Source organism: Phytophthora sojae, assembly GCF_000149755.1.
Source record: "Phytophthora sojae unplaced genomic scaffold PHYSOscaffold_2, whole genome shotgun sequence".
In the NCBI taxonomy this organism is placed as follows: domain Eukaryota; phylum Oomycota; class Peronosporomycetes; order Peronosporales; family Peronosporaceae; genus Phytophthora; species Phytophthora sojae.
In genome coordinates this window covers 316,436-337,561 of record NW_009258116.1, presented here as the reverse complement: position 1 = coordinate 337,561, position 21,126 = coordinate 316,436, and the positions used below count along the sequence as shown (strand labels likewise).

The 21,126-nt window shown below is 54.6% G+C and overlaps 2 protein-coding genes across 2 annotated transcripts; both read right to left on the bottom strand.

Moving 5' to 3' along the window:
- Nucleotides 1-4,205: 4,205 nt before the first annotated feature.
- On the bottom strand, nt 4,206-4,541 carry PHYSODRAFT_480386 (hypothetical protein; the record flags this gene model as incomplete). Its single annotated transcript, XM_009519887.1, has 1 exon — nt 4,206-4,541. One exon carries the CDS (start codon nt 4,539-4,541, stop codon nt 4,206-4,208), a length of 336 nt encoding a protein of 111 aa, XP_009518182.1.
- Nucleotides 4,542-4,731: 190 nt separating this feature from the next.
- Nucleotides 4,732-5,295, bottom strand: PHYSODRAFT_253699 (hypothetical protein; the record flags this gene model as incomplete). The annotated part of the gene is made up of 1 exon (XM_009519886.1): nt 4,732-5,295. The coding sequence occupies one exon, from the start codon at nt 5,293-5,295 to the stop codon at nt 4,732-4,734; it is 564 nt and encodes a 187-aa protein (XP_009518181.1).
- Nucleotides 5,296-21,126: the final 15,831 nt, after the last annotated feature.

Genomic DNA, 21,126 nt, shown 5'->3' with positions numbered 1-21,126 from the left:
GGAGTAGCGTATCTTCGAAATACAGGCCCAAGTCTTCGCCGGCTTCGGAGTTGGGGGTTCTTGTGTTGACGCTTGTTCCTTGTCGTAGGGCGTCGAGCCTTGGGCGTGTGGCGTTATCGGGCCGGCGTTTCCTCGGCGTTCCCGTCGGGCGTGCGGCGTTATCGGGCCGGCGTTTCCTGGGGCTTGTGTGGCGTTATCGGGCCTACACGGGGGTCTTGTGCACGGCGGTTATCAGGCCAGTGCGGTCCTCCGCCTAGGCAGCGCGTTATCGGGCGCCCACTTAAACGGTATACGTTTAACGTGCCGTTGTTCCAGCACGGGTCTGTGGGGGGTGAGCACCCGAACCAGCAAACGACGGGGGGCCGCGATATCGAGGCGGCTCTACTTGCCGGCGCTTGGTGGTTCCCCTGGAACCTCGGAGAAGACGGGAGGTCTTTGTGGTTCAGAGAAATTTCGGGACTGAGTCCTTACCCTATCCTATGCCCTAGCTACTGGCTACTCCGTACTACTGCTTGCTAAGCCTATCGTTGTGTGCCTATCCCTACTTCTGTCGTGCTTGCATTGCCGTCCTTCAACCTGATTTGCGTGGCGCAATCAAGATCTTACCTCGGCACGTTTTGGTCGGCGGGGTTTAGGGTCGGCGCGTTTTGCTCGGCGCGTTTTGCTCGGCGGGGTTTAGGGTCGGCGCATTTTGCAGAACCGGGTGCGCTGGTCGACCCGTCGGATGGTTACGCGTCGCACTGGATTCTGGCACCGTGTGTCACGGCCCATCACCCACGCCGACTTTCCCGTCGAGCTCGGCCCTGCGTCGCGCCCATCAATCCGCGTCGCGTTTCATCAGCCGCGTCGTAGTCCATCACTCGCGTCCCGGCGCCTTCTTCCTCCGGCGCCTGGCGCGCCCACTTCTTCCCCGGGGTACTACACCACAGTAACCTCAACTAGGCTACCTCGCCGTGCAACCTCACCATCCATCCTTCCTTCCCCCACCGAAGGTGAGGTTCCTCGCGATGCCGTAGGAAGAGACTCGACCGTAGGTCCGCTGTTAGACGGACGCAGCTCTTGTTCTCCCTCAGGATCATCGGCGTCGGCCCACGTCACATGCGGAGTGTTAACTCCACGCTGCAACATCCGATCTTCCACCGCAGTAGAAGGAGGCACCCCAATATCACTCAACGGCAACGCAGCAGGCGCACCCGCGCATGCCGGAGCAGACTCGACTTCAAAATGAGTAGAACACAGGTAACCGCACAAATGGTATCACTTGATATCGAACTAGACGTCCATTTCGGTACCGGTTCTTCAGCACACACTCAACGTAACTACGCTCGACAGTCCACCCCTCCTGGAACTCCACGGAACGAACCTCCTGCATATTGCCGGTCATGAGACTCAACACGCGATAGCTCTCAGAATGCTTGGCGTACCCCATGAACAATCCGGGTTTGCCAGGATTCTCCAGCTTCGACTTGCGCAACTTCTTTGGTGTGAAGATGTAGACTAGACAACCCCACGTGCGCAAACTAGACACATCCGGCTGATCACCGAACCGCCGGAAGTATGGTGTGTCCCTCCCAACGCAGTGGTAGTACAAATATTGCCGACTTCAACTGAAAAGTGAAATGCTTCTCCCCACAAGAGATCTGGCATATCAGCAGCAGGCAGCAGGCAGCGCACACGAGCAGCAACAATGCCGTTCATTCTTTCCACCAGTCCATTCTCCTCTGGACTGTACGCATTGGTCCACGTGTACTCAATGCCATGCTCGTGGAGATAGGCACCCAACTTATTGTTCAGCAGTTCACGTCCTTGATCCGAATTGAACAACTCAATCTTATGCCCTTGAGCCAGAAGCCACTTCACATGTTTCATCACCACCTCAGAAGCATCCTCTTTTCGCTTCATCAAGAAACCCCAAAGCCAACGCGTGGCCTCGTCCTGCACGAGTTGGAAGTGTTTGTATCCGTCAAACGGCACCATGCCCATGTGGCACATGTCGGACATTAGCTTCTGGAAAGGCTTCTTAACCCGACGAGTCGTTATCTTTTTGTACGACATACGAGTCATCTTCGCCGCTTTGCAACTCCAGCATGGCACATTAGCATCGTCACAGCGTTTTTCATTCATTCCAGTCGTAACTTGCTGTCTGGCCATTTGCTGCAACGCAGGTAGATTGAGATGATTGAATCGGAGGTGCCAACGCACAAGCGACGACGCATCATCTCTCCGATTCCGTTGTTTCACAGCTGGAACACGATAAACAGCACTAACCGTAGTCTTCAAGCGGTAGTGACCACGAGACTTCACCAGCAGAAGCTGTAGACGGCCTTTCGTTATCCAGGTGATCCGATCAGAACCTTGCTTGACTGTGTTCAACGTCCATCCAGCTTTCTCCAGTGCATCAAGGCTAAGCAGGTTGTCTGGAGCCGACGGCTTCAACAGAACATTCTGCAATTGCAGTACATCCTGATGAGGCTGCTTGTTATTCTTCACTCTTAAATGCACGTTACCAACCCTCTCATTATCCGTGACCTTGCCATCGTAGCCCTGGAAGACATGCTTCGAGTCGTGTTGCAATTCTGGCAACAGCTCCGGTTGCTTGCAGACGTGCACATCACTCGCTGAATCTAATACCCATTCAACAGTGTCCTCGCTAGCACTTGACACGGACCCAACTGTCAATGTCTCGCAAAGAATGCAATCAACAGCACTGACCTTCCTCTTTTTGTTTTCACCATTGTGGAGAAGTGCTGAATAAGAACTGACCTCCGAGAAAGGCGGCAGGGCCGATCGGCTGGAAGTATGGGGGATCAGCGATCGAGAGACAGGCAGCGAGGATCTATGGATCAGAAGGAGTTCTTCGGGAGATCTCAAGTGGCCCGATGACGCCGGCGCGTAAGGCAGGACATGTGGCAAGCCAGATTTTGGATGATCGAGCTCGAGCTGCGACATGTTTCGGAGCTGACCCAAGCCCGGATCGACGACAGATCTCGCAGATCTAGGATGGCCGAGGACAGAAGATGATGGATCCGCGGCGTACGACAACCGGCACAAGTCATCGATCGAGAGTTGATCAGCGATCGCCGATCGGGAGTCGATCGCGGATCGGGAGTCGATGGTGGGACGATCGTGGATCGTGGATCGACCGCGATGGGATGCATATGGAGGACGAATTCAGGACAAGAATCCAGTGGTTGTTTAGTTGTAGGATGGTAGATGAGATGATAGCGGTAGAGAGAGACCAGCTAAACATAAATCAGAAGAGAATTTGCACCAAAGACCACAAGTCCCCTCAAGTCACCAAGTCCCAGAAACTACATTGGCCTCGGCAGTGTCGGCACTTTGGGTAGTGAACTAGCGGTACGGTTAAGACTGGATTAATACATTGGCCAGCTTGACCTACTCTAGTGATATATCTCTTGTGTGCAAGTCCTCGATCGACCGGATATTAGTGCTTGGCCGGCGATCGTTTCTCCTCTCGATCAACCTCGATCCCGCTATAGGAAGCGGCAAGCAGCTCAGGAAAGGAAGGAACACACCCGGAAAGGCAACTACAAGCCTTGGATCAAGTCCAGGCCGACCGATCGCAGCAAACAACCCTCTATCGGAGCGTATACTCGGACGCAGAGCGAAGACTACCGCGCTGCTCCACAAACTATCCCCGCGTCACGCCAAGACATTCGATCTTCACCAAGTGCTGCATCTTCGGAGCCCCGAGAGAGCAGATCCAGCCCGCCGACGGGTACACAAGGTGAGAACAAGTTCAGCCGATCACGGATCGTTGGGGGACCCCCTCCGTTAGTCGGTGTCTGGGCGCTGGTGGGAAGCTCGATCAGGCCTTAATCAGATTTTGGCCGATCCCGCTACACCACACCATCATTACCAGGTCGCTTCTGCCATCGCTTTCGCTCCGAGATGGCAGTCTGCGTCGCAGCCATCGGATGAGTCATCGTCCAGGTTCGGACAGTTCGGGCGAATGTGGCCAGCTTCTCCACAGTGATAACAAGTACGTGTCTCTTGTTTACCACTTTTCTTGCCAACTGGTTTACCATCTTTCTCCTTTTTACCACGACCATATCTTTTGCCTGGATTTTGCTTCTTCTCCTTCGGTGGTTTAGTTTCCTTACAACACGCAGCAATACCAACAGGCTTCAGGTCTTCTGTACCCGTCTGCTCATCATGGGCAGACTCAGCGCGCAGGGCATTCATCACCTGCGTGGCAGTTGGCACAGGTCGGTCAGCTCCTCCATCACACGCACTACGTAATGCTTGGAGAACTGCCGGACCACATCTCGATGTGTCTGTGCTACATGACCAGGGAGGGTCGCTGCAAAACCTTTGTCAGTCACTCGCTTTCCATAGTGTAGCATCTGACGTCGCATTGACTCCATTTCTCGCAGCCATTGATCCATGCTCTTATCCGCTGAGTACACATGCGAATAGAACTCGGCTCTAGCAAAAATGTAGTTCGAGTATTCACGCTTTGTCTGCTTGTCAACAAAACGTGTCCACATTGCTTTAGCTGTGTCCTCCTGACAGATCATCTCAGCATCTTGGACAGCAACACCATACAAAATTGCCTCACGAGCAAGATTGTCCTTGGCAGCAAGCTAGGATCACTCCGGTCAATCGAACCATCAACCACAGCCCAGCAACCCATGCGAGTCAGGAACGTGCGCAACTGAACCGCGTACAAATCAAAACTTCCTTTCATTTTCGGCACGTTATCCATTTTCACGGGCACACCAGTTGCTCCACCAAATGACGCGCGAGGAAACCCATAACCATCTTGGCTGGGTGGAAATCCACCGAAATTGAATCCACCAGTAATGTAGCCAACTCCACGAGCTCCGAGAGCACCAGCAATGCCATCGGTATATGCTCCACCGGACACAACAGCTGAGAGTCAGTAGCCGCAGCTCCTGCACTTGTACCACCAGCACTACCAGCAACAGGAACTCCAGTCCAGATATCAGCACCAGGAGAGCCGGGCCGAGCTCCAACACCAGGAGCGCCGGGCCAAGCTCCAAAACCAGGAACGCCAGCTCCAGTCACGCCCGCAGCTCCAAGTCCAGCACCAGGACCCGCACCACTAACTCCATGACCAGTACCAACGGCGAGTCCAGGAAAGCCTCCAACGCCATGAGCTGCAGTAGCAGCAGGAACGCTAGTTGCAGTCGACGTAGGCGCCATCATAGAAACAGGGGTCGTGGTAGCAACTGTAGCGACAGCCAGCGACATAGATGTAGTTGAAGCTGCCGAAGCAGCAGTTGAACTTGATGGGGGCGTGTTGGACATCCTCGTACTGCTCCACACAGAGCTTTGGGCTCATAACCTGACAGCACTACAGCAGCGTAGGGCGAGCAAGATAGCCGAGAAGAAGAACGCAGGAGGCAAGTGTTGTTTCCCACGGCAGCTTGGGATTGAGGAGGAGAAAACCTCGTAGGTGACAACCCCCTCTAAGTTAAACTATAGTATACTAGACTTGTAGTGGGCCTACCTTGGCTCACTACTACGGCTTACACGTATGCGCACGTGTACGAGGAAGCGTAGGTTTCTTTTACTTGAGTTAAGTATACTCGAGATCCACGAGTATACTTTAAACAAGATAAAGACTCCAAGTAGCGGGTTTTGGTAAAAGATGAGAACTGCTATTTTTGTTTTATGTTTCTGACTTCCTCTAAATGTGATATTCTAAACTAGGAATCTGCCAACGACTGGTTGGCAGGATTCTGCTAACATGCAAGTCACTCATTGGCTAAAAGATGCTGCTTTCAGCCAATAGGAATCCTAAATGTGTATGGACCACCCGTCGTGGTGGTCGAAAATGTATGTAGCCATTGGTGTACCTTACACCAAGGTCGAGGAAGTGTTCAAACCTCTAACAGACATCGCATCTTGTTAGAGTAACAAGTGACTGTAGCCGCTTGTGCGTGTAACCCCGTTACACCATCCCCCCGTCAAGGTTAGACGTGCCCGTCCCGGCACGTCAACCACCATTGACCGCTTGGTTTAATGCGTGACGTTTGAAGAGAGCGTGCTCGTTCCGTAACGAGCACGTCGAAGTTGAAGACCCCTTGCGCAGCAGCGCAGAACCTCTCTGCTGCTGAGTAGCATGCGCGGCAACGTGCGAAGCGCGTCGCTGCCGCGGGGGCAGGTACCTACGTCTGCCCTCGAAGTGTCTTCGGGCGCTGCTGTTAACAGCAGCGCTCGCATTACGTTCCAGTATGTAGCGCATGGTGGGCTTCGTATGCCCTCACCATGTCCGGGACGTCTTCGAGCAAGACGTTCCGCGGCTCCCATGTATCTTGGTTGGGAGGGAATCCTCTCGAATGAATACGAAAACGAACCGGTTGCCTGTTCGTTCTCGGGATACTGTGACCAACAATCTGCTCAACTATCCATCGAGTTGAGCCATGTGCGTCGCGAATTGGCGGTGGAGGTGGTGGGAACACGCCCCGTGTGTGGTCAACTTGGTGTTGACCCTGATCTCGCGTCTCCCCACGACCGAGTTCCGGTCGTGGAGTAGTTCCAGATCGCTCGGTTTGGCGCTCTGAAGTATCCTCAGGTTGCGGCGGCCTCCCAGACCGCCTCGATCGTTCCGGCCGAGCTGGACCATTAGCCCGACCCGCTGCTCCAGCGCGACTTCGCGCTGGAGAGGATGATGGCTTCCGCAGAGTCTTCTGCTTTGGTTCAGCCGAGCTAGATAGCTCGTGCTGCAGGTATGGCTTCAGCCGTCCGACGTAGAACGTCGGATGGAGGCGCATACTAGACGATATGTCCAGTGTGTAGGCGTTGCCGTGCCGTGCCAGCACAGTGAACGGTCCAATGAAGCGCGGAGCGAGCTTGCTCGCCCCGAAGTCGGAAACTGCATGTTTAGGCAGGTTTTGAGTAACTAACAAGACTACTGAACCCTTCTCGAATTCATTAGTGTTGCCCCTGCCAACATTGTCGGCGTTCAGCTTCTGTCGGTCGACAGAAGCTGCAATGGCGTCTTGGACAAACCGAATGACGGCTTGTCTGCGCTGCACGAAGTTGATTGCGTCCGAGCTGAACGAGTTCAGCTCGTTTCCAGCAGTAGGCCCGGCCTCTGCGTTCGTCTTCGTGGTGTCTGTGCCCTGCACAGACACGCTCTTCTTGTTCTTGTTCTTGTTGGTGTCTGTGCGGGACACAGACACGTTCTTCGTGCGTCTGTGCCCTGCACAGACGCGCGGTTCTTGGCTTTACTTCGTGTCGTTGCGGCTGACACTGTGCGAGTGTCAGCGGCATTCTGCGGCTGCTGTGTTGCAGTCGTAGATCCTCCCCCACTAAGGAAGGACCCACCATCCCGAGTAGACTGGGGAGGCGTGGGTGCCTGATGGCAGTCACGTAGAACGGTGTATGCCCGGTCGAGGCATGCACCGAGTTGTTGATGGCGAACTCCGCCATCGGCAGACACTCGCTCCAGTGTTGGAACAAGTGAGCGTGGCTCTTAAGCACGTCTACGAGCACGCGGTTCACGCGCTCGGTCTGCCCGTCCGTCTGCGGATGGTCCGCAGTCGACATCGAAAGTTGACTCCCAAGAAGTGTAAACACTTCTTGCCAAAGGTGTGCAGTGAAGCGCGGGTCTCGATCCGACACAATGTCGATCGGCATGCCATGGTGTTTGAACACCATGTCAACGAACAGGCGCGCCGTCTGTTTCGCAGTCACTTCAGCGGGTACCGCAGCAAGATGTACCATCTTGCTGAAGCGGTCAACAAAAACCACAACGCCCGTGTCTCCCTGGCTGTCCGGGGGAAGACCGAACACGAAGTCCAAAGACATGGACTGCCAACACTCCCGTGGAGTTGGTAGTGACTGCAAGGGAGCCTGCGCGAAAGGCGCAGGCTTCACACGTTGACAAACCTCGCAAGCACGGACGTACTTGCGTACCCATTTATACTGGTGGACCCAGTAGAAGTCCCGCGTGAGAAGAAGGTATGTCTTCTCACGGCCCGGATGCCCCGCAGTCGGTGCATCTTGATACTCATACATGATCCTGAGCCGCAGGTCATGGTCATTGGGCACGACAACGCGGTCCGCGTTGTCGTCGACTGCACTGTAGAGTAATAACCCGTTGTGCACCCGGTAACGGTGTGCACGAGCACGAAGATGCTTCGGCAGCTTCTGACGAGCTTGGTCAGAAGGCGCTGAGCCGTAGGCGAGCAAGAGCTTCGCGTCCGCGTCGTGCGCGTACGCGAGCTTCACGTCGTCCAACAGTGACGACGTTGGGGCGCTCGATCGCATGGCGTCAATGGCATTGACGTCGGCGTCAGTCGTGGCGTAGTCAGGTCGACGCGAGAGCGCGTCGGCCACCACATTGAGTCTTCCGGGTTTGTACTCAACCAGGAAGTTATACTCTGCGAAGAGAATGAGAGCCATCTCGCCATCCGTTACGAGATGTGCGGCGACTTCACAGCCGTCCACAACGACGCGTGGTCCGTATTTACCACGAACGGTTTGCTTCCGAGTAGATACACTCGGAACTTCGCGAGTGCGTACTTCATGGCAAGGAGCTCCTTGTCATGTACCGGGTAGTTGCGCTCAGCTGGCTTCAGCTGACGCGATTGGTAGTAGACGACACGATCACGCCCCTCGTGATCGTGCTGCATCAACGCACATCCGATTGCGAAGTCGGATGCGTCACATACAACGTGGAATGGGCGATCTTGGTCGGCCAACGCCAAGATCGGCGCCTCAGTCAAGCCCCGCTTGACCGCATCGAAGGCCTGCTGACAATCAGCAGTCCAAACCCACTCGGCGTCCTTCTTCAGGAGCTGTGACAGCGGGCGTATCATGCCCGCGTAGTCCTTCACGTACTTGCACAAGTACGTGGCCAAGCCAAGGAACTGCCGCAGTTCCTTGACGTTCGACGGCGTCGGCCACTCATTGATCACTCTGACCTTCTCAGGATCGTCCCAACGAGACACCCGAGCACGGGTATCTCGCTCGCCCCGAAGATACACTTCTTCAGGCTCGTATAGAGCTTGTGCTTGCGCATGAGCGCAAGCAGCTTCCGGAGATGCACCTTGTGCATCTCAACATCGCTCATCCCGTCCGCAGCCCGGCTGTGGACGAACACATCGTCGAAGTAGCTCGGTGCGAAGTCGCGCACCGAGCGCAACAAGTGCGTCACGCACCTGTTGAAGGTCGCAGGGGCGTTCTTCAGACCCTGTGGCGCCACTAGCCACTCCCAGAGCATGCCGCTCGGCATGCTCACAGCCGTGAGAGGGATATCGCTCTCACGCATGAGAATCTGATAGAACCCATCGCGCAGATCAAGAGCACTGTAGATAGTGCTCCTGGCCATCGAATCGACGATTACATCTTTTCGCGGTATCGGTGTCTGCGCCGGTATCGTCGCATCGTTCAGCTTGTTGTACGCATGAACGATGCGCCAGCCGCCCTGTGGCTTCCTGACACAGAACGTCGGAGCACTGTGCGGGGACTTCGATTCCCGCACTTGTCCAGCTTTGCGACGACTTTCGAAGAAGTCGCCGATCGCCTTGACCTACTCTCGCGGCAGTGGCCACTGCCGGGTGACACAGTACTTCGTGCCCGGCACGAGATCAATCTCGTGCTGGAGCCCTTGTCCTGCGGAAGCTCCGCAGGGATCTCTTCCGGAAGCACGTCCGCGTGCTCCCGTAGAATCTCGTAGTAGGGACTCGTTATCAACGAGTCCCAGCTCTGCTCTTCAAAGCGCTCCTTCTTCGTCTTCGCACTGAGAGTGTCCTCGCTCTCAGTGGTGCTCTCCATGAAAAACTGCCTCAGTTCTTCATTTTCGCTCTTCGTTCTCTCGGCGTCCGAGAGAATGCATATTTGCTCGGTGCGTCCATCGTGCAAGTCACGCGCGAAGCGCTTCCAGCTCATGACTGGAAGCGAAGTCAACTCCGACGCTTGCGTCGGAGGGGTTAGTGAGAGTCATCTCCCTGTACCGGAACCCGGCACAGGTACGCGTCAAGACGTTCAACGTTTCGACGTCCGGCTTCTCAGCCTCCGTCTGCCCGGCAAACATTTCTTGTAGCGTCTCGGCCCCAGGCCGAGACTTGCGCAGCGACCTTCGCATGCGCCGTCTTATTATTTTGCGGAGCCCGGCTCCGCTTGGTTCTTGACCTCGTCCAGGCCCAGCCGTGGACGGGTGTTCTTCTTGTATACCGCCGGCGGGTACATCCCGCGGGCGAGCGACTTCAAGCCCGGCTTGGCCGCCCGGCGCTTCGTCGTGCAGCCCGGCTGCACGACAGCATGCAAGTTTTTCCGGTGCGAGACGTTTGCAACCGTCCGCACCGCCTGCAGCGTTGGCTCCCAGAGCCGACACGCCATCTTCACCTCGACGCCTGTTATTGGCGGAGCCCTTCGTTACAACAGGTGCGTCGACTCCCGGAACCGTCGCGACTTTAGTACCTCGACGCCAACCATTGGCGGAGACCCCCATTACGGAGGGTGCGTCGGCTCCCCGAGCCGACGAATCAAATTAACCCAATCCATCGACTCCCGGAGTCGACGGCATTTCGTCACCTTGGCTCTTATTATTTGCCAAAACTGATCCAATCAGATTCGCGTCAGCCTCCACGGCTGAGACGTGTGACTTGCCTGCGTCATCCGTGCCCGTTGAGGTCGGAGACTCTTCCTGATTCGCTGAAAAGCGGGTGTCGATCTCTGAGATCAACACATTTTCTCCTTCAGCCGTCGGCGGCGACGCCGACGCTTGCTGCTCTTGCGCGCGTGTTCGCGCGCACCCAGGGCGCTCCGGGACAGTGGCGTTAGGCGCTGTCTCGAGTGGGGAGGCGCGTGCACCTGTCGGTGCGTGCGTAGCGGCAACAGGGCCATCGCTCACTGTTCGGTGTCGCGACCGAAGCGCACGAGAGTGCGCTTCTCCCAATCGATGACCGGATCATGCCGTGCAAGCCACGGCATGCTCAATACAATGTCAAACTTATCGTCCAGATCCAGGACGATAAAGGTCTCGACAAACTCTTGATCTTCATACGTGAAGCGCACGCGTACTATGCGCTTCTCGGTCTTCACGACGGCACCCGTTGCCAGTCGTACCTCCAGCATACTTCGAGGTATCTTTAAATCCTCGTAGTCAAGCCTTGATAGACTTCGCAGTCGAACAAAGTTGTTCGACGCGCCCGAATCAACCAAAGCACGAAGAGAGTTGCTCCCTCTCTTCGAAGACACGTTCAAGATGACAAGGCTCGGTTTGTCATCATGCATTTTGCAGTGAGAAGGGTCCTCACTGGGGGCTGCAGTCCTCAGTGTCGCATGTCCGAGTTGGACATGCGTGGCTGCTTCACCAGTAGGGCGCCCCGCGCCTACTGGGTTCCAGCGTTTTTTGTTTGTCCGCGACGATGCCCGACGTCGCCGCGTCGACCACCATCTCGGTGCACGGGTGCCATGCACTCTCGGGCATAGTGACCGATCCTTCCGCAACGGAAGCATCGTACATTACTTCCTTGTTGCTGTTGATAATCAACAGCCGTTGCATTCGAGAGGTCCATTGGTTCCGGACCTCCCGCAATCGCGACCGGAGGCGGTAGCAGCCTCGGCGCATTCGCATGCAGTTTAGCCTGCCTCAGACTAAACTCCTCCTGCATTGCAAGAGTAATCGCAGCTTCGAGAGTGCCTGGGTACTCACGGAAGAGATAGGTCTTTACAGGCCCATCTCTCAGACCTTTCATGAACGTGACGACCTTGGTCGCCTCGTCTATCGGGTTAGTACCGAGCTCTCTGCGCGTAAGCATGGACATCGTGCTTACCCTGCTGTAGGTCGAGGAACTCTGCCCTCGACCGAAACTCATTTTGCGGGGGCTCAAACGCTTGCCTGAGCTCCTCCTTGAAACCCTCGTACGTGCTGAAGCACGTAGGATCAGAGAGTCGGCGTCCATACGCCGAACTTCTCGCTCGTCCGCCAAGGCATGACATGGCAAACGCAACCTTGGACAACGGGTCGACGATACGTCGAGCCGCGATGGCAGTGTCGAGTTCGACAAGCCAACGGAGGAGAGGTTCGCCCTCTCTTCCGACATAGTTGCTCACGTTTAGCTTCAACGATTGTCCACGCGGTGTCACGCTGCTCCTTCATGATGAACCCCAGAGCAACACCATGTTGCTCTGTCGGCGATAGCGTACGCAGCATCGCAGCTACTGCCGCCTCCCCAATGACTGTTGACAGTCGTTGGAGTGCCTCCCACTCTGGATCCGACAGGTGGAGGCAGTCAGCGCGTGCAACATGAGTTGCAGGCGAGGTGGAGCTTTCCACGGGCACCTCCGTGCTCATGAAAAGGTTCTCGGCTCCTCGTTCGTACAGCTCCGTACGAACGTTCAGGTAGTCGGTCGTTGGACGGACTACAAAGGGCTACCAGGTGCAGTGGGCCTACCTTGGCTCACTACTACGGCTTACACGTATGCGCACGTGTACGAGGAAGCGTAGGTTTCTTTTACTTGAGTTAAGTATACTCGAGATCCACGAGTATACTTTAAACAAGATAAAGACTCCAAGTAGCGGGTTTTGGTAAAAGATGAGAACTGCTATTTTTGTTTTATGTTTCTGACTTCCTCTAAATGTGATATTCTAAACTAGGAATCTGCCAACGACTGGTTGGCAGGATTCTGCTAACATGCAAGTCACTCATTGGCTAAAAGATGCTGCTTTCAGCCAATAGGAATCCTAAATGTGTATGGACCACCCGTCGTGGTGGTCGAAAATGTATGTAGCCATTGGTGTACCTTACACCAAGGTCGAGGAAGTGTTCAAACCTCTAACAGACATCGCATCTTGTTAGAGTAACAAGTGACTGTAGCCGCTTGTGCGTGTAACCCCGTTACAAGACACAAGATGCAACGAGAGTCAATCTTACTGCATACTAAAGCACAGTCAATGGTTGCTGCGGAGCTCGACCGCCACTATCAACGCTGACAGACGCCCCTTTCCATTTGCGAATATCGCAAGAGCTCTTGACGGTAGAGTGCTAGGCGAAGCTCAGAGCATTAGATAGTACAGTAGCTTCCGGGAACGCACCGGTATTTAGCACAAAAGGCGGGTGCGCTCACTTTGTAGGATTCAGGCCACAGTGTCTTCCGCACCAGACTCAACATGCGGCTAGTACTGCTGGTGATGCCGGCGCGGAGGGCGTTAACGCATTACGCGCCAGCAATGAGCCATAACTTTGAAAAATATATGTCAGTATTCTGAAGTAATGACATGTATCTATCAACATGCGATTCGCATGCTTCAGCATTGAGCACTGATTGGCGTAGGATAGGGTATATTTCTTAAGTAGCGGTATTGGTCTACATGCGAAATACGGTACCTGATATCAGTTTAGAAGGAACGGGTTAGGGCTGACATTCTGATTGAGTCGCCCAGGACCATTTTTGACCAAAAAATCTTGTGTTTACTGACATTTCTAAAATTGTGACATGGGTGCGGAATTTAGTGATCATATGTCATTAAATCGGAGGTACACGATTTAGAGGAAACAAACAGATAAATGCTAATTTGGCTCAGCAACAGGACGACGGGTGCAGCTTTAGCTAAAATGCTACAGTTTATCGGCTGTGATGATGTGACTAAACGCCTCGTCGTGTACGTTCGTACCGTTGGCAAGCGAGAGTCTGTTCTCTGAAATTTATTTCAGAGCTAAGGGAGGATCCGGGTCCGATTTTGCCATTCATTAATATCTGGTAATTTGTGTAGATGACAATGTATTTATAGATAGAGGTAGCATACAAAAAGTGATTGATGTGGTACAGTGTGACTGTTGGTTTGTAGCTTGTGGTTGAGGGGGCAAATTCCGAAGTGAGATTAAATGTTATCGTCTCCCAAACTACTCTCTAGTCTTCCCCTCCTGCTTTCCTTCTTGTTCTCCTTGTGCTCGTTGGTGCCTCTCATCAGACGGATTACTCCCGGATTCCGATTGACTTGATCTCAGTATACTTGGGTCTCCCTGACCAGCCATTGGTATATCCAGAGCCCGGCTGCCGCCAACTCTCCCGTCGCCGTCGGATCCTCCGAGTCATCGGCGGATGTGTCCACACGTTCTCCTCGTCCATGTGCATCTATTGGCGGCGCTCCCGAAGACTCATGAACACTCCCACTCGCCGCTAATGCTGCACGACCGTCCCGACGATTCCGCTTGCGCTGATCAGGTACTTGATCCTCTTCGTCCCAAACGCCTTGGTAAGCATGTCCGCGAGCTGGTCCTCCGTCGGCACGTAGTTGACGACGATGAGTCCTCGGGACACATTATCGCGGATGAAGTGATGCTTGATGTCCACGTGCTTGGTCCTCGCGTTGTATCCAGCGTTGCTTGCGAGGGCGATCGCGCCCTGGTTGTCCTCCCATACTTGGGTAGCTCCCACTTGCTCGTGATCCATGTCCTTGAGCATGGCGCGGGTCCACAGCACCTCCTGCGTGCACAGGCTCAGCGCCATGTACTCGGCCTCCGCCGAGCTGAGCGCCACCGTGCGCTGGTACTTCGACTTGAAGACCACCGGCGCCCCGCTAATCATCACCATGATGCCCGACACCGAGCGTCGGTCGTCGAGATTGCTGCCCCAGTCGGCGTAGGTGTACGCCGTCACCTCGACCTTCTTCGCGTTCCCATTGTAGGCGATGCCGATGTCTTGGGTGCTCTTCAGGTACCTGAGCACGCGGATGGCAGCCTTCCAGTGCTGCTGCCCGGGGTTCTCAAGGAAGCGCGACAACTGGGTCACGATGTACGCCACATCAGGTCTGGTGCAAGTTGTAATGTACAACAAACAGCCAATGAGTGCTCGGTAGGGCTTCGCCTGCATTTCCTCGCGTTCCTTCTGAGTCGTCGGCGACTGAGTCTTCGACAACTTCATGCCCGACTCGCACGGGTTTACCACCACCTTGGCGTCCTGCTGGTTGAACCGCTTCACCACATCATCAATGTATCGAGTCTGCTTGATCATGAGAGTCTTCGCCGATGAGTCATGGTCGATCTCCATACCAAGTATAAACTTGGCTTCGCCCAACTCCTTCATCTTAAACGCATTCTTGAGCGCCACCTTGACTTCCTGGATCTCGTTGCTCGTCTTGGCCGCGATGATCATGTTGTCCACGTACAGGCAGACATATACGAACCTGCCCTTCTCGCCCTTGACGTATACGCACTGGTCGCCACCGCAGCTCCGAAATCCGATGCCCACGAAGACTCGGTGGATGGTCTTATGCCAGGCATTCGCCGCCTGCTTCAGACCATAGATCGCCTTCTGCAGCCGACACATCATGTTCTTCGCGTTGATGATTCCGTAGGGCACCTCCATGTAGACGCGCTCCACCAGCCCGCTGTTGAGAAAGGCGGTGTCCGCATCCAGCTGCTCGGTTATGTACGCCTCGGCCACCACAACCGACAACACCACTCGGATCGAGTTCATGTTGGCCACGGGCGAGTACGTCTCAAAGAAGTCCACACCATACTTCTGCTTAAACCCTTTCGCCATCAGGCGGGCCTTATACCTGATGACTCGGCCGTGCTCGTCGCGTTTCTTTGCGAACACCCAGCGACAACCGATCGGTCGAGCACTTGGTGTCCGACGGACCAGCGTCCATGATCCGTTGTCCGCGTGTGCCTTGAGCTCCGCATTCATTGCCTTCACCCACTCCGACGACTCGTCGCTCTGCATGGCCTGCTGATACGTGGTGGGTGCGTCATTGGCATCGCCGACGTCTGCGGCGTAGGCCAACACCGCCTCAGCCCTTAGGCTGTCTTCGTCCACCCTCTTCGGAGACGGTGGCCAGAAGTGATCATCGTTGTCCGAGTCATCGGGACCATCTTCTTTCGACTCCTCACCGTCTGCGGAACTATCTCCAAGTAATAGTACCGGTTCTCGGGCACGCCGGGTCCGTTCCGGCTCCGGATGGAAGACCATGTCATCATTAAATACCGGTCTCGCGAGTCGTCGGTACGTTGTCAGCTCCTGCATGGATGGCTCCGGCGTCTCCGCCTCATGTATTTCCGCGCCCTCGACGGTCTCTTCCACCGAATCCATCGGCGCGTCGGCGGCAGGTCGTTGCATCTCCTCGTACAGCGCCACTTCATCATCGACATCTTCCGTCGACTGAATGATCGGCGAGTTATCGCTGGGCGACGTGTCGTAGATGCCGTTCACCTCGCGCTCGTCCAGCTTCACCGACCTGGACACCTTCACCTTGTTCGACTCCAAGTCGTACACTCGGTAGCTTTTTGAGTCGTCGGCGTACCCAAGAAACATACATATGAAGCTCTTCGGCTCCAACTTGGTGCGTCGCGACTTGTCGACATGGGCGTAACCAGTCGACCCGAAGACTCGAAGATGATCCAGCCGAGGCTTCGACTTGAACGTCAACTCGTACGGAGTTTTGGTCGGGTGCATGCTGTTCGTCGACCGGTTGATCAGGTAGACAGCAGTGCTGACCGCCTCTGCCCACCATATCGCAGCCACGCCCTTGTAGTGTAGCATGCTTCGAGCCTTCTCCATGATCGTGCGGTTCATCCGCTCCGCCACGCCATTCTACTGGGGGCTATACGGGACCGTCTTCTGATGCATAATCCCATTCACCCGGCAGATCTCAGTCATCGGCGTGTCCACGAACTCAGTGCCGTTGTCCGAGCGCAGGCATTTAATGCGCTGCCCCCACTGGTTCTCGTACAGCTTCATGAACGACTTGAACTTGGTCACGACCTCGCTCTTCTTGGTCAAGAAGTACGCCACGACGTGTCGCGAGTTGTCGTCGACAATGGTGAGCACATACCTCGCTCCGCCCTTGGACTTCGTCTTCATAGGACCCATCACGTCCGTATGAACCAGTTCCAGCGGTCGAGTCGTCGCCGACGTCGACCGCGACGGGAAATGTGCGACCGTCTGCTTGCCCTTCATGCATCCTCCGCACAGGGCTTCGTCTGCTGTCGAGTCGTCGGGATCCCGTCCGTCGCCTCGCGGGTCATCGCCATAGCGTCTCCGTTCAAGTGTCCCGTACGAGCGTGCCATAGCTCCCACTTTCCGTCGACTCCCGAGTACTCGGTGTAGTGCGCCATGTCCTGCTGGCAGCCCAGCAAGTACGCCTTGCCGACCTTCTTCCCCGAAGCGATCGCCTTCGTCTTGTCCCAGATAACGCACGACTTCCGCTGGAACTCGACACTCAAGCCGCGTTCAGCCAACCTCCCAACCGAGAGTAGTCGCCGGTCGAGTCCGGGGATGTGGAGCACCTCCACCATCTTGATGCGCTTGCCGTCGATGCCCGTTAGGCGCACCGACCCTTTCCCAGCCACGCGGATCTTCTTCCCGTCCGCGATTGTCACATACATGTCCGCCGACGACTCGTTGTACTCGAACAAGTCATCGCGGTGAGGCGTCATGTGAGCCGTCGCCCCACTATCGATCAGCCAACCCGCTGATGGATTCTCCGCCACAGCGAACACCGAGTCTTTGGCGGTGTCTCCATTTGCTTTTTCCGGGCAGTCCCGCTTCATGTGGCCCACTTGGTCACAGTTGAAGCACTTGCCGTTGAAGCCACTGACCTTTCGTCCGCCGTTGCGCTTGCGGCCGAATGCCTCGCCGCCCTTGCCGAACTTCCCGTTCTGGCCCCTACCTCCGAACGAGGTAGCCTTCAACGCGCGCTCCGAGGTCTCCTTCTTCTCCTGCCGCTCGTACTCCTTGAGCAGCTTCTCCTTCACCTCGATGAGGGTCACGTCCTTCGAGTTCTCGACGATGGATGCGATCAACTCGTACTCCACCGGCAAGCTGCTCAGCAGGATGACGAGTTGTCGGGAGTCATCGAGCGGCTCTTCAAGCGTCTGGAGGCCCACGATGAGCTCGTCGAACTTGTCCAGGTGCTTCGCCATCGTCGCACCGTCCTCCATCTTGAACTCATGGAGCCGACGAGTCATCGTGACCCGATTATGCATCGTGGTCCGGTTGTAGAACTCGCGTAGAATATTCCAGGCTTGGATAGCCGACGTCGCCGACCGAATCTTCGTGTGGTGTTCCACAGCCACGCCTTGAGCGATCAGACCGAGCGCCTTCATGTCGTTGAGCATCCAGGCCTCCGTCATCTCCGTCGGGTTCTTCACCACTTGGACGTGCGCCAGCAGCCCCTTCCTCGCGAGCGTCATACGCATCGCGAACTCCCAGTAGAAGTAATTGTCGCTTCCCAGGATGACTTCGGCCTTCTTGCTGGACGTCGTCATGTCGGTCGTCAGGGAGGGCTTGAGCTTGTTGCGGCTATTAACCTGTTGGTTTGTAGGTTGTGGTTGAGGGGGCAAATTCCGAAGTGAGATTAAATGTTATCGTCTCTCAAACTACTCTCTAGTCTTCCCCTCCTGCTTTCCTTCTTGTTCTCCTTGTGCTCGTTGGTGCCTCTCATCAGACGGATTACTCCCGGATTCCGATTGACTTGATCTCAGTATACTTGGGTCTCCCTGACCAGCCATTGGCATATCCAGAGCCCGGCTGCCGCCGGCTCTCCCGTCGCCGTCGGATCCTCCGAGTCGTCGGCGGATGTGTCCACACGTTCTCCGCGTCCATGTGCATCTATTGGCGGCGCTCCCGAAGACTCATGAACAGTGACTTTCCATAATTAATACCCGAGAAACTTCATAAATTACCTGAATGTTGCCTGTGTCGTCGCCCCCCTGCGCTTTTGTACGGTTTTGATGTTGCGTGAAATTATCTTAGAGAGGCCATCAACTTCAATCACAGAGTGGAGGGAATGCCATGACAGTTGCGCTGCTCGAGTCTCTTCGAGGCTCTTCGCGCACGAGGCCTCTCTCAGCCATGTGCATGCCCAAGCCAAACTTGCGTTGCTCTCATTAGATTAGCCCCGTAGCTATTGCATCACGCGAGCACACTAATCCATGCGCACAACTCTACCTCTGTTGACTTCCACAGCTAAATACTTCTGCTCATTCTTTCAAGGTGCTACATGCCTCCGTCACTAAGAAATTGCAGAGTTATCTTGGATCTCAATATGTGAATTTTGCTTTTTCTCGTGTACATGTGCACTCTTCTTTACCAGAATTGTAGTGGGTTTACTGCAATTGTTTCCGCCCGGAGGAAGTACTCGCCTCTTCCGGCAGTTCTATTGGTCACCAACTTGGTGCTGCTCAATGCGAAAGCTACTTTCCTCTTTCTGCAGGCTGCCCAATGCAAGAACTGCTTGCCTATTTCGTGATGGCAGTCTGCTCCCCGACGGCGAGTGTGCGGTACATCATGTTTCTAACTCGTTTAAAAATGGCTGGGGTGTACCAATTGAAGCTCAAGGGCCATAGTGAAAGCCTCTCACTTCTCTTCTCAGCTTCCTCCGGACCAAAAAAGACCAGACCTGCATAAGACCTGTTTAAAAATCTTCCAATCGAGAGGTGGAATTTCTGAATCAGCCAATTCACAAATATGAATGGTCGTCCCATGTCGCAGACCATACAAACCTCAAGATAACGAAAGAGCACATTTTCCGTATTTATACCGTGTAAATACGGAAAATATGTACAAATCTGGACGTGTAATTTACACGTCCAGATTTCACAACTATCCGAAAAACATCCTCAAGTTGAAGCAGGGCACGTTTAGAAACGAAAAGTGAGCGGTATACTCTCAGCCCTTCAGGCTGAGAGAATATCAAGGCTGGCATTGTGAACACTGGAATGAAGAACGTTATGTGGTATTGCCGATGACTAGACTACTGCCAGGTGGACTACTCGCAGTACAGCCCGTCATCCTTGTCGCTCTTGGGAGCCTAGGCCCCCTTTCGTCCCTTGCATGGCGGAGCACCGCTGAGCAAGAGCTCGGCCGCGTGGCCCTCGGGCGGTGTCAACGGCGGCAAGCGGCCACCGCTGCGCGCTCGAGAAGCGTCCACGAACTGTTTGAGCTGCGCCGTGCCGTGCTGAATGCGCTCGCCATGTATGCCGACAAAGATCTGTCCATTTGTCAAGACCCACCACCGCCTCCACCACCACTACGCTGCCCTGAGCACCTGTGTAAATTGGTAGGTCGCGGCGCGGAATCGTGGGACCGACCCAAACAGGTAGAAAACCAAAAACTCTGTACTTGTATGAGCTAGCTGTTGCCTTAACTTCTGTCATTTAAATAAAATACTAAATACTTTGCATCAAAAACTGACACAACACAAAGCAATATATTGTGAAGTCGTGAAGCGAATAGTAACCAAGAGCATATTTTTACGTGTGCAGAAGTTGATTGTACAGGGTAAAGCTCTAGAAAACTGACTATTTGCTAAGTTCCAAGGGAAAGTTCCAAGTAACTTAGCAGATGCTGCGGCTGCGAAGCAGGTGCAGGAGATGCTCTGTAGTAAGCAACTAACGTTAGGCTTTGTTGTGTTTCTAAGGCCAAAAATTTTGTTATTTTCCTTTGGCTTTGCACACACTACATAAATACATGTCTGTTCTAAATTTCAGAGCTTCTTCGTGCAACGCGCGACTTTGTCGAATCTTATTTTCTTAAATAAACTGTAGGAGACTCAGTCTGACGCTCCCGTATATAAGCTTGCTGACCGTGCTCCCTCCGCTCTAAATCAGCAGCCAGAGCACTACTTTAAGTATTGACCTATTCGCGTGCAGTCAGCACTAGAAGCGGTAGTGAGCGGTTGCAATGAGCGTAGCCGCAGCAAACCCGCGCGGGATGCCCGCGAAGCAGGGCCGCGCGGTATTTGCGTAGGCGGGCCCAGCGACGAGCATTCCAGCGAACGGACCTCTTGCCGGAACTGGGGCTTAGTTTTCTATTGCGGGGGTCTGGGGGGTGCAACCCCCAGCATGTAAAGCTTGCAATGCGCTTCTTACATGCAATTGCGACTTCTTCATGCAGTGCTATGATGATAGTGTTCCTAATTGAACATGATATCGGAGCGGGTAGCTGCACTGATATCTTACTTCTGCACGTGATGGCTTGGACCCAATTAATCAACGGCGTCATTAGATCCCTTGGGAGAGCGGGGACGTCGTCCTGCAGTGTAATCTCCACTGCAGGGTGTTGGCCCCCTAAGCAACTCAACGGAGCAACGCGACTGAGATGCTCCACTACTAGTAATAATAATGTTGAGCTGTATTGAGTTACTGGCTCACGCCGAGCGTAGCCTGGTGCATTCTA